General features: G+C 33.4%; 1 protein-coding gene across 1 annotated transcript; it reads right to left on the bottom strand.

The window, feature by feature from the left end:
• Positions 1-5,388: 5,388 nt before the first annotated feature.
• Positions 5,389-8,116, bottom strand: LOC129218027 (dynamin-1-like protein). Its single transcript, XM_054852205.1, has one exon. The coding sequence runs from the start codon at positions 8,114-8,116 to the stop codon at positions 5,897-5,899; it is 2,220 nt and encodes a 739-aa protein (XP_054708180.1). The 3' UTR covers positions 5,389-5,896.
• Positions 8,117-12,760: the final 4,644 nt, after the last annotated feature.

Here is a 12,760-nt window from a genome sequence, read left to right on the forward strand (position 1 = left end):
AAATTACTTTTATTAAACAACAAAAATTTCATTGGATGACAGCTATAGAAACAGCATCTCTAATGCTACAAATAACAGTGACAACATGTAAGCAATGAAGTTTTTTTTTTCTTTTAAAGTAGTGAAATAAAAGCATTTTTCTAACTGTTTAAAATTTATACTGACAAAATTTTTATTCAGACACTATTTTACTTCACGGGGTTTACTGTGTGTGAAAGTAATAACACCTGGCAGCAGATTCCTTTCAGCAGTCTATAATAAAAACTATAAATCCCAAAAACAATCTACAATATTAACTGACATTAGATTAACTGAAAAATCTAGATTAGCACCAAGAAATGCTTAAAAATAAGATGCTAAGCATTAAAAAATAGAAGTACATTTCCGATTATATCTCTGAAAATATAGTACAAATCTTTGCTTGCAGAGAGTTACAATTATTTTTTCTCTAAAAATTTTAGGTTTTTTTAGTCATCAACTAAGAAATAGTTGCAGACTTTCTCAAGAATCTGCAACGTACATCCCAGTATTGTTCCTGCTACTGGGTATATATGCATATTGACATACATGAGGAGGATCCATGGCACAAACTTGTGTCGCTGAAATTTTTAAGCAAGTTATTTTTAAGGTTGTTTCACCTTTTATTTGGGGGGGGGCATTTTTCGGGGGTACTCCATATCTTTTCAGAGGATGTGCCATTGCTCTACTGCATAAACTAGCACATTTTAGTTCAGGATGTGTGAACTAATTTTGGATACCCACCATGTAACTGAAGTATGCAAGCTTCTTTCAAGTAATATTCATGCTAATTGGCAGATTTAGTCCTCTCTACAAAGGTAAAATCCATTGAACTGAACTACTGTTTGTCTTTCACGAGAGAAGCTCCCGCCGTCAAGTCTGAGAAACGCACTCCGTTCATTTTTTGCAAGGATCATCGGGAAGGAGTTTTTGCGCCAGTTCGCCACTCGTCTTCTCACCTTTGTGCAGTCGTAAGAGTTTTTCTAACATTAAGCTTCCCTTGGAAAAATGAGACTCGCCTCGCTACTATAGCAGTAGACAGGCACAGACATTTTGGCGGGGGCTTTTCTCATGATGGACGGGCGGTACTTGGCAGTTGGTGTGCACTGTGGTCACCCGTACTTATAGAAAGTAAATTCTGCACTTGCATTCAATTTGGTAGTTATAGTAAATTACGAAATACATTCAATATTGCAACTGAAAAATGAAATAAAGGCAAATGTATTCTCACATTGTCAAGATGACTAAACAAAGTTATTCACACAATGAGAAATCAAACTCTGAAGGTAAAATATGTTGCATAAACTTATGGGACCTCTTGACTTGAAATTAGAAAAATCTATAATACCTCTCATATTTTCCTTTTCCTAGTAAAAAATGCAAGCAAGTTGTGTAGGATTCTCACATTTTACATACAATTCCTTTATGTTAGCTACAATGAATAAACACCAAAAGGCATACTGAATAAAAATTAAAATATTAAACAAGAAAATTACTATCGGTGGCGGATCCATGCATTGGCTGTAAAGATGGGAAAATTCTCAAGTCGGAAATTCTTCAAATTGAAAGGTGCACCTCAAATTTAGTTTATAAGTTAAGCAATGGAACATAGCACTTTATTCATAAAAATGTATCTGTGTAAAGTGTTCCAAAACAGAAAATATTAATAAACACTGTGAATGTTTTTTTAAGGTATAAAATTGTAACAAATTATTTAACTTTATTCAAGAAAAATTAACTTCTTATAAATAGGTAAATGAGTAAGTTTTCTCTCAAATATAATCACAAATTAAAAATGAAAATTATCTAACTTCCTAGCATTAATTTGTTCAGATTATTTATTACTTTTTATCTTGTTTCATCTTATCTCTATCATTTTTTTTTAAATGACCTAAAACTTTCACCCCTGTGCTGTATCTTATCTTAAATAATTTAAGGCCTTTCACAAAGAATTCCAATGATAGCACAAAAATCTCGAATTTTCAGTTTTGGATCAAGGGGCATAAACATCGGATCATTGATTTGTTTACATTTTGATCAGCTTTTCAGAAAAAACAAAATCCAGTAAAACTACGTGTAAATTTATTTTTTATGGATGCTTATTATTGACTTCCATATTTCCACACACACAAAACTTAATGTATAATAGATTGAAAAGAAAGATCTTTTGAAAATATTTGCTGAAGGCGAAAATTTCAAATCCTGTAAAGGATGCAAAAAGATAGTGCATTTCAACACATAGATGATGCAAACAGCAGTATAGGAGGTAAGTGGTATCACATCGCAGTATGCGATTCAAAACCTATGAAAGACAATACAATATCATAAATTGCATCAGAAATTTGGCGATGCAAAAAAAAAGATTTCTGCTATGTACTTAATGATTTTAGACTACTATTTTTATTAATAAATAGGGTGCAAATGGTTTTAATTCTTTTAATGGTATAAATTTAATTTTTTGAAATTTTTATACCTTAAATACTCTTGCATTTGTAGAACCACCCATTTATAACCAGTTTTTCTATTTTGCAAAAGACAAGGGATAAAAGTTTGTTACTGAGGACATTGTTCTAAACTTTTTACTTGCACGTATTAAATCTGCATTTTCAATAGGAAAAGGAGAAGGAGCAAAACTTGCCACTTGCTTAAAATAGAGTAATATCTGAAAAAAAAATTGAGAGGGAACATTATTTAATTTTAAAAATTTTATTCCATAAAAGTTACAAAGTTAATAAGCGAACTATTTACAAATTTATATAGAAAGACTAACAGAGCTTGTTTTTGCATTTGGTCAAACTTAGGGGCAGCAACATCATAGGGAAAATGCTCCAAATCTGCACCAGATATGTGAATTAAGTTACTGAAGGCTTTCAAAGCAAGTCTATTTCTATGCTTTTTTTTTTGCTGTAGTAAACGTACTGAAGGACCTCTCAACAAAGCAGAACTAATGGGTGTTACGAAATAAATTTCCGGTAATGTAGCTCAGGGGAGGACTGGGTCCCCCAAGAGAGCACACAGATTCAAAGGCGCAAAAAAACAAAGGAAGGAAAAAAAAGTTTCACAAGTTTGAGGCTGCAAAAAAAAAAGAAAAAAAAAGTTGCACAGGTTTGGCCATTGGTTGACTATTTAGGAAATGCAGATTCCTTTCTGTTCTAACATTTCTTGAATTGAACACAATAATGCCCATTCCTTTCTGTTCCATGCTCTGCACCATCCTGGATAAAAATATTTTCTAAAAATTAATTTTACTTTTCCTTTCGTTAAATATCTAATGTTGATGTCAAAATGTTTTTCATTGATCAAATCGTTTGTTTCACACAAATTAATTGGCAAACACCGACTTGTTTTACGTCTTCTAAAAGATTATCCTCAATCACTTCAGCAATGCATAAATGAAGTTAATTCATAGAATCCCTGTGGTCATATCTGATTTGGGAATTTTCAACGTTCTCACAACCACGGAGTTATGTAAACTGTTGAAGATTACCAAACAATGATCCAAATAAACAAAAATCCGGACAAATCAGTTAATTAACAAAAACATTCCTAAATGAGCAGACTTATCTTTTATTAAAGCAAAAGAGCAATGCTTTCTAACAATACATAGTACCGCTTCTCGCAAATACTTGATCATTTATAATTCAGCTGCGTGCTGTTGGTTGATGCCCCGAAGAACGCCATGATATTTGCTAAATTAGTAATCTATTTTATTGTACATTCTATGCATGAGTTGTATGTTTAATCTAAACAAAAATCGAATATTTGGCACATTTATAATTCCATTCTTACAATCATTATTTAAGTAAATATATATATTTTTGTCTCAACAAAGTTGATCTGGATAAACGGGGGCCAGATAAACCAGGATCTACCAAAAAAAGTACAATAGAAACTAATACAGTCGAATCCCGTCTTACGCGAGGGATGGGTTCCAAGATCAATCACGTAAGTCAAAATTTCACATTGTGGAAAATGGTATGTGTAATTTTTTTTATAAACATACCTAATTCTTTTAGACACTTGTTAACACCACCTCAAACTGTTTTAAACCATTCCTTAACTATACATTACCGTTTCTTGTATGAAGAACTGAATTTTAATTTGTATTTTTAAAAAAGCTGTTTTAATCAACAGAAAATACTGTTATGATACACAAATTGATGATCAACAGGAAAGTGAGAAATAAAATTAATCAGTATAGTATGTAGTAATAATAAAATGATGTACTATAGTAATACTGTACAGTAGATCCAGTAGGAATGATATTTATAAGTTTAAAAAAATGAAGATGTTGATGATTTATGCGGTGTGATCAAATCGTTATTCTAATATATTTTCAAATACAGTTGGACGAACATATTGGTACATGTGGAAGATTCACTCACACCTAAATTGCCGTGCAACCTTTGATGCATATTTTAGTTGTTCAAGTATGACGAGAACCTTTAGCTTTTCTTGAATCGTCTGAAAATTTTTCTTTTTCTTTCTATCTTCAAGCTTTAGACGGAAGATGAAACAGCATTCTTAGGTATTATTTTACTTCAACTTTTTCATTTAGAATGAAAAAAATATGGTAAATTTGGAGCAGTTATTTGTATAAATAAACAATACTATGTTACGACTAGTATGGCGTGGGAACTTCCGCTACCAGTGATACCTAAGGGATGAAGCTCCATTCATGAAAAAAAAAAATTTTAGTAGCCAATAACAAAGCCGATGCTTTCACATTGCAATTCCCTTCGGAACATTTTCGTGTTGAGGGCGAGGGTTTTGAGTTGGGTCGAAAAGTATTTACTGGTGAAAAAATCGCATTATAGCCACTTCGCGTGAATCGAATCGCATTGTTAGCGGATGTCGACTGTATTAATGAAAGCTAAATCTTCTGGGAATTCGAACCTTGAACATCTCTCATTGCGACTACTAAACAGGCATGAATTACATATTCAACACTGTTGTCTTCCCTGACAATACAGATAAGAATGGAAAGACATTCAAATCAAAACCCCTCCCTTTATGAAATCCTGGACGTTGGGTCCCCTCCTCCCGCATAAAACTAGTACGCCAATTCCAAACCTCTAGTTTCCGACTAGGCGTACACAGCCTTTTGTTAGCCCTGTATGGGTTAAGAAGTATATTCATTAACATTGAACATATTAGGTTTGGAAATTTGGCTTGAAACTAATGACCCCAGTGCAGAAGACTTAACTTTATCATAACATTAAGGTGCAGTGAAACATCAAAAGTTCTATTCATACCTTTGATCTAATATTAATTCATCCATGAATTTTGAAAAAAAAAATTGCATAAATGGTTCTTTTAAAAAAAAATCATTCATGATTCAAAACCTTTTGTACAAAAGCCAATGCGGAATATTTTCGTGATATACATACAATAGAGATTATATAACATTCAGCAAAACAATAAGTATTTTTTTCTATTTACAAAAAATATACTGAAACAACACAGGTATGCACTAGCTGTTTGATACGCAACAAAAAGAAGGACAAAGTTGCACATTGAGAGATTTTGAGGCATTAATAAAGGAAGAAAGTCATTAAATTGTCAGCAAACCTGACAACTTTAAAATACATTGCACGATTTGAAGAAAGACAATTTAAGTAGTTGGAATGGAAAAGATATCGGCAGTAAACTTGTTTTAAAAATTGCTAATTTTTATGAAAGATCATTAAAATAAACATAATTCTTACTAAGCTTTTTTTTATAAGCATTTCTTACTAAAACATAAATACAATAAAACAAAATTTTGCACTTTCTAGGGCTCCAAGTTAGCTGAATTCGCCACCGACTACAATACACAAGTTGAGATATTGTGCAATGCTACAAATTAAGCATTCTATTTACATTTTAAGTTTTTGCATTACCACATATGAGTTTCCCGTATCTCTCCTATGATTAAATTGGTTTTTTGAAGTGCTTTTAACATTTCTGCCGTTTCTTTACGTCTAACAGCAATGAGATCAGATTCCTCCAAAAGAGAAGAAAAATTATCATGTCTGTAAAGATGAGTAACTAGTTCGCTTTGAAGGTTATCTCGAACATAATTGACAAGAAAATGCATTATAGCTTTGGGCACGGTATCTTGAATACTTTTCCGTACAATCATAAAGTAAGAATGAATTAAACGTTCAATAAGTTCACAATCTTTCTTCTCCTTTGCAGATAATTTTCTCGGGGCGGTACTAGGAACTTCTGGCAATAAATTTACAGCCTTGACTGGACTAAGGCAAATTGAATTTTTTTGGGCAGTTGTATTAGAAATTTCATTCTGTGGTTCCATAAGTGCCTGCTTATTCACATCTGACTTGAGATTAGACCAATCAGCTACTTGACCTGTCCATCTGCTTCCTGGGCCTTGAATTAAATTGGAATCACTACCACTTAATTTACTTGACGAATGTAAACTTGATCCATATTTGTTAGATCCGAAAATATCCCCATTTTTTTCTCCAGTATCTATGTGAAGTGATTCAAATGGTGCAATAATATTAGAGTCTTTGTCCGTTTTTTTATGCATAGCAACATGTTTATCATCAAATTGCTTAGCTAATGAATGAACTAAAGCTGCGTCATTATGGAAATCTGGATGTTTTGTGTTAATATAAGCAAGCTCAATTGAAACTAAATTTTCTACCATGACATTAGTTGTTGGCAAACGTCTTCGAAGCAACTGTGTAACAACATCAACAATCTTTTCATGTAATTTTGGGAAGCGAATAATTTCTTGCTGAACTTCAAGCCCACAATGTTGAATTATGCGCTGCATTTCTTCATGCACAAGCTCAACGCAATTTAAGCTAGGGAAAAGTAATCTTCTAATTTGACGTTTGACAAGCAGTTCAAAGGAAACTTCTGGGACAAATAAAGCAGGCCTAGTGCCAGTTGCATTGCGAATCGCTGTCAGAATATCCCATGGTGTAAGTCCACTAAGAGGATCAATACTTTCTAAAGTACGACCAAATGTTTCATGAAAAATGAAACATATTCGAGCTCCTCCACATAATGCATTAGTTTCAATAATACGGGCAGTACCTTCAATCGTAGAGCAATATGCCGAGGCAAATTTTGTTATAATTTGCAACAATGTTTTTCCATGGTCAACAGTAGCTTCTCCATAAGAGTGCAAAAGGGACTGATATTGGGATATCATAATGTTGACTCGTGTTTTAAGATCAGGAAGGCAATCCCTTATATGCTTCATTAAAAGCCTATTCAAGGTCTTTGCAAGAAAAGCTGTTCCATTTCTAGAAGCTAAACCTGGATATTTCCTTTGCAAAAATAAAACTTCATCCTTAATAGCATCTTCAATACTCTTCTTGTTGTTAATATCTTGCTGAGAACGATTAACAACTCCTATTATACCTAACTTAACTGGTATAACTCTTCCACATAAGACATCAACAGCATCTGTACCAGCATCCATGAGATCTAGTTTTGTAACAACTGCTAAGGTGCGACGACCATCCAAATCGCACTCTCTAGCTAACTTTAAAGATTCAGAAGTTGCAAAATCTGTATTAGCTGGAGTAACTGCTAGTATTATTGCATTTGGATTACTAACATGCTGCAAAATCAGTTGGCGAATCTGGATTTCAATATCCTCTGGTTGATCGCCTACAGGCACTTTGGTTATTCCAGGTAAATCTACAAGTGTTAAATTCACCACATGAGGAGAGTATATTTTTAAGTTAATAGGTTCAGGACAAATTCCTTTATTTGATCCGCTCATTCTTTCTGTTTCATTTTCAATTTCCGTTCTAATATCATCAAAATTGGAAAAAATCTTAGATTTGGTATGTAGAAATTTCCCCCATTCTTCTAAATGTAATGTTCCTTCTTCAGCTGATCGAACAGAAGTATCATCCTTAGGAGCATAAATGAGTTGTAAAACCAACGGACGGCGAGTTACAATTCCAGCGCCTCTGGGAAGAAAGTCACGTCCAACCAAACTTTCGAGAACAGAACTTTTACCTGAACTTTGAGTGCCGACTACGACGATTTGTGGCAACTGAATGGAATCCGTACCAAGAGTATTAAACACGTCATGCAGCTTGTTCATAACAGGAATCAATGCTTCCATGTTTGATAACCACCAGAAAGTACAATTTTTACAAGCAAAATACTATACGAAACAATTTTCACACTAAACAGGACAGGAAAATATAGTTCTAAACATTGCAATTTAATCTAGTAATTGGTTAAATGATCAAAACATTAAAGCAACAGAGCAACTCGATTAAACTGCGAAATAATAGTTCGGGAATTAATAAACGATTTTCATTCTAAGCATAAGGCTGATATCAAACCGCAGCTAAAATTCCCTCTAAGGTTACAAACATTGTACTGTGCATGATACAGAGCGCGAGTCTTCCCTCCCGTTTGGCACTGAGCTTTACTTTAGAACTGGATAGCAAATACAATGTTTAAGAGCCATTATTTTGAAATTCAGACAAAAAACGGAAATTTTGGCAGTGACCATTTTTGATTTTCCTAATTTTTTTATATCTCAAAGTAGGCCATAAGAAGTAAACATTCTTAAATTTTTAGCTTTCCAAAAAAATTTTTTCGCTCGTTAAAAATTCCCAAAGTTTGACGTTTTGCAGCGCTTTTTAGAAAAATTCTAAAAGTCGCATTTCAGTGCGCTTTAGCTCTTTACAGAAACACCACCCCACGGTTATGTTTATATTTATTGGTTGTACTGTATCTAGTGATGACGACTTCATAGTTATTTTGGTTGGGGGTTGTTGCTTTCTTCAGATAAGGGGTCGCAAAGTATGGATTTTATCCGTTTTCGCGCAAGTTGAACCTGCGTTATTTCCCCCAAAAAGCCACCCCCCGAAAAAAATGTAACATATACTGAAAGTTTATACTATGAAGAGAGTAAATGACACAAAATTTGTTTGAGGTTTAATTCTTTTTAGGAGAAAAATGCCCAGATATTTTTCAAATTATCAAAAATTGTGCTTTTTTGATCACAATTAACTCAAAACAGCATCACTAGGAAAAAAAACCTTTTACATATTATGGTACCTGGCTATGTGTAAAACATCATGAAAAAGAAAGCAGCATGGAATCTCTTCTTATTTTCCAGAAAATAATTTTTTTTGTAGCTCATTTTATGCGTTTTCTCGTACGTAAAACGTGTGTCCAGTATGCAGATTAGATCTTCTAAAACTTTAAGGATGTAGTAAGATGTATATATGTGTGTATAGAGAAAGAAAAAGACTAGTAATACTTTATTTTTCTGATTTTTACAAATTGATGGTATTTTAATTGCAGGTAATTCAGAAAACGATAAATCGATATCATATATATATATATATATATATATATATATATATATATATATATATATATATATATATATATATATATATGTATATATTGTAACGGATTCGGTGCGACTTCCACTTTCTTGAAATGAAGACACAGTTCTTGATAAAAACACAGGAAATTTATTTACACTATGTACAGGAGAAACCGTTAACAACTGCAAAATTATTCATCAGCAATTAAGCAATTATCACGCAACACCGTAAACTCAACGTTTACACACGTATTTACTTCCAAATACGAAAACAACACAGCGAACTGCCTCGCAATAAACAGAGCAAAAATGCACTCAGTTCGAAATCTCCATCGAAACTAAACTGTTTATCCATCGCTAACGGCTTAAATACACCGAAAAGAATTTTCTCAAATATTCCACACGCTTCTCGAAATGCGTTGACCGTTATCAAATTTTATCAATGAACAAAAAGGGAATAGGGGTCGTATATTTTAGCCATATGAAAAAGGGGTTGTATATTCATTACGGGAAACAATTTACAGGTTACGTTACTACAATAATTACTATTTACAGGATTTGTAACATTGCCCCCTTCCTAAGGACTGCACGTCCCGGGCAGTACAATCCCCAGAAAGGGTGCCAAACTTATATCACATGTTCACAAATATACACATTAATTAATAACTAACAGATACAGAAAACACAATAATAACAAGAAATATTACTAAACATTAAAAGCAAAAATTATCTACAACTTTTATGTTATCAACCATGGTTGTTTACGTAATACTCATGAACTATGGCCATAGTATGGGGCTAACCGATCATAATGTACAACCCTAGGTTTTGCATTAGGTGATTTTTGGATCCTCACTACGACGTCATTTAGTCGGTTAACGACTTTGTAGGGTCCATCCCAATGCGACTGCAATTTGGGTGAAAGACCTTTCCGTCGGATGGGATTCCATAACCAAACCTTGTCGCCTTCGTTGAATTCATGTCCAGTAGACCTTGTGTCGTATCGGGTCTTCATCTTCTCTGCCGCGATGTTGATTCGCTCTCGTGCGAAGTTATGAACGTCTTCCAACCGGGCCTGGAGATCCTGGATGTACTCCTCAGGCGATGAAGGCGCATCCGGAGGACGACCGAAGACGAGATCACAAGGTAGCCGAAGCTCTCGTCCGAAGAGCATCTGAGATGGGGCATATCCGGTAGTCTCGTGGACAGCACTGCGGTAGGCCAGCAGGAACAAAGGTAGCTTCTTGTCCCAATCCTGTTGATTTCTGGATACCATAAGTGAGAGATTATTCAGGATTGTGCGGTTAAATCTCTCCACCATGCCGTCCGATTGTGGGTGTAGTGGTGTTGTCCTAGTTTTCTCAATTCCGAGAATTTGACATAGGCCCTTAAACACAGCAGAGATGAAATTCCTCCCTTGATCGGAATTAGAGTCCCTATATGAAAACGTAGTTTTCAGAGTTGCGACAACAGCTACGCTCGGAAAGCGCTACCGGTTACAGGGAGAAAATAGGGTTGCCGCCGAGCTGCAAGATTGGCTCCTTGTTCGCTTTCGAGTTTCATTTTAAAAAATAGTCGCAAACGGGAGCGGAAAGAGTGGCTGAAACGGGTTCTGAAGGATGTAAGCACGCGGATTCGAAAATGCATGCTGTTCAATAAGTGAAACGCTCGATTTTGATTCAAACATTAAAAAAAGACAAAATGGCCCTGTGTTAGCAGAATTAAGAGCAGATTTTTCTAAAATCTTTTTTTTCTTTAATACGATCAATTTTAAACTAATCAAAAGATTCCGAGACAACGAAAATTATATAATAATTTTTAAATGATTCAAAAGGAATGAAAGAATAAAGACTGATTAAGAAAATGAAAATAAATAAATAAGCAACAAATAACGAACATAAAAAAATTGCTTGTTTTTGCTACATTAAATTAAGCTTTATAAAGATTTTTGAACATAGAAATATTTCTTATATTGATATCAAAAGCATTACTTTTTTTTTTCTATAAAAGGAAAAATATACAATTTTCTGATTCAAATGGAACAAAGTTTAGCATTAGCTTAAAAATTCCGAAAGGAAATATATGCCTGGGATGCCCACATACGGGGGGGGGGAGTACTGTTAGGGGTGTGGCACCCATGTATATGCAAAGGAAAGTTTGAAAGAGTAATACTAGAAATATGTAGAAGCTTAAAACAAGGTATCCTATCCAGGCCAGGATCTATACATTTTAGGCCTCCTGCAACAAAATCTGTATAGCCCCTCCCCAGAGGCCATCAGTGTATATTTGTAACGTTAAATAAGTCTTGGTGCTAGGTTTTTTCAATTTTTTTCTTTAATATCAGAGGCCATTGAACTCCTTAAGACGTGGGGCACCCCACACTGCAGGGATCCAATCTCGCCCCAACCCACTCCAAAAAAAAAAAAAAAAAAAAAGAGATTAAGAACCTCTGAACATTTTAATGGTTTAGTGGGTACACAGTTAATAGATTAATTTGTATAAAGTTGAAAAACTGAAATTATATTAATCAGAGGTCATTTTTATTTGAATCTAGATGCAGATAGAAATATTCAGAAATAAATTGGGAAGTAAAGGAGGGGGGGGGGGGTATTTTGACACATTATATTTTTTCAACATTCTTATATGCATAAGAAACAGATGTCTCCATTATTTTATATTTATTTCTTGAAAGTACACTATCTATTATTTAAAATTTTCAACAACATTTTTATACCAAAACAATACTAGAATGAAAGGTAGTTAGATAGTAGACATTTTTTTAATGAAACAAAATTAAAACAATTCAGAGCACCAAAAAAGGACTTGTACGTATTTTGAATTTTTATGACAAAGCAAAAACTAAAAATTGAAAACAATTTAGCACGAGGAAAACTCATTTATTTCATGCTAAGTTTTCAGATCAATAGCATATGATCTTATTGTTGTAATCTTGTTATTGTTGTAAACAACATAGATCTCTGTTGTTCAATTTACTTTTTGGTGTTATTGTATCTATAAATTTTATTTAAAACACAAAATTTTCAGCATTTTCATCCGAAAAAGAAAACATTAGTTTAATTAAAAACTTCAGTCACTAATGGGCTAATCTTCAAAAGTGCAACTTTGCTGTCACATGCCTTTTACAGTTAAAACTAAGTGATAATTTATTATTTTTTAAATTCAGCAAAAATATATCCATATAAATCTGCCGACAGTTTTTTTTTTTTTTTTTTGTAATTTTTTTTTTTTTTGGTTAGCAGCATGTGAATTCTCACCTCCATGTGTTAGAATTTAATTGATTCAAAATAAATAAAGAGATAAAAAAAGGTAAGAAAATGAAAATAAATAAATGAACGGAAAGGCAAACGTTGTAAAGAGTTTTAAATCTAAAAATATTTCCTGTAACCATCTAAAAAG

This window comes from Uloborus diversus, chromosome 3 (assembly GCF_026930045.1).
Source record: "Uloborus diversus isolate 005 chromosome 3, Udiv.v.3.1, whole genome shotgun sequence".
Lineage (NCBI taxonomy): Eukaryota > Metazoa > Arthropoda > Arachnida > Araneae > Uloboridae > Uloborus > Uloborus diversus.

What these genes read in the sequence shown, in the direction of transcription:
- LOC129218027 (XM_054852205.1), bottom strand. Translation starts at nt 8,116, where the DNA reads ATGGAAGCATTGATTCCTGTTATGAACAAGCTGCATGACGTGTTTAAT.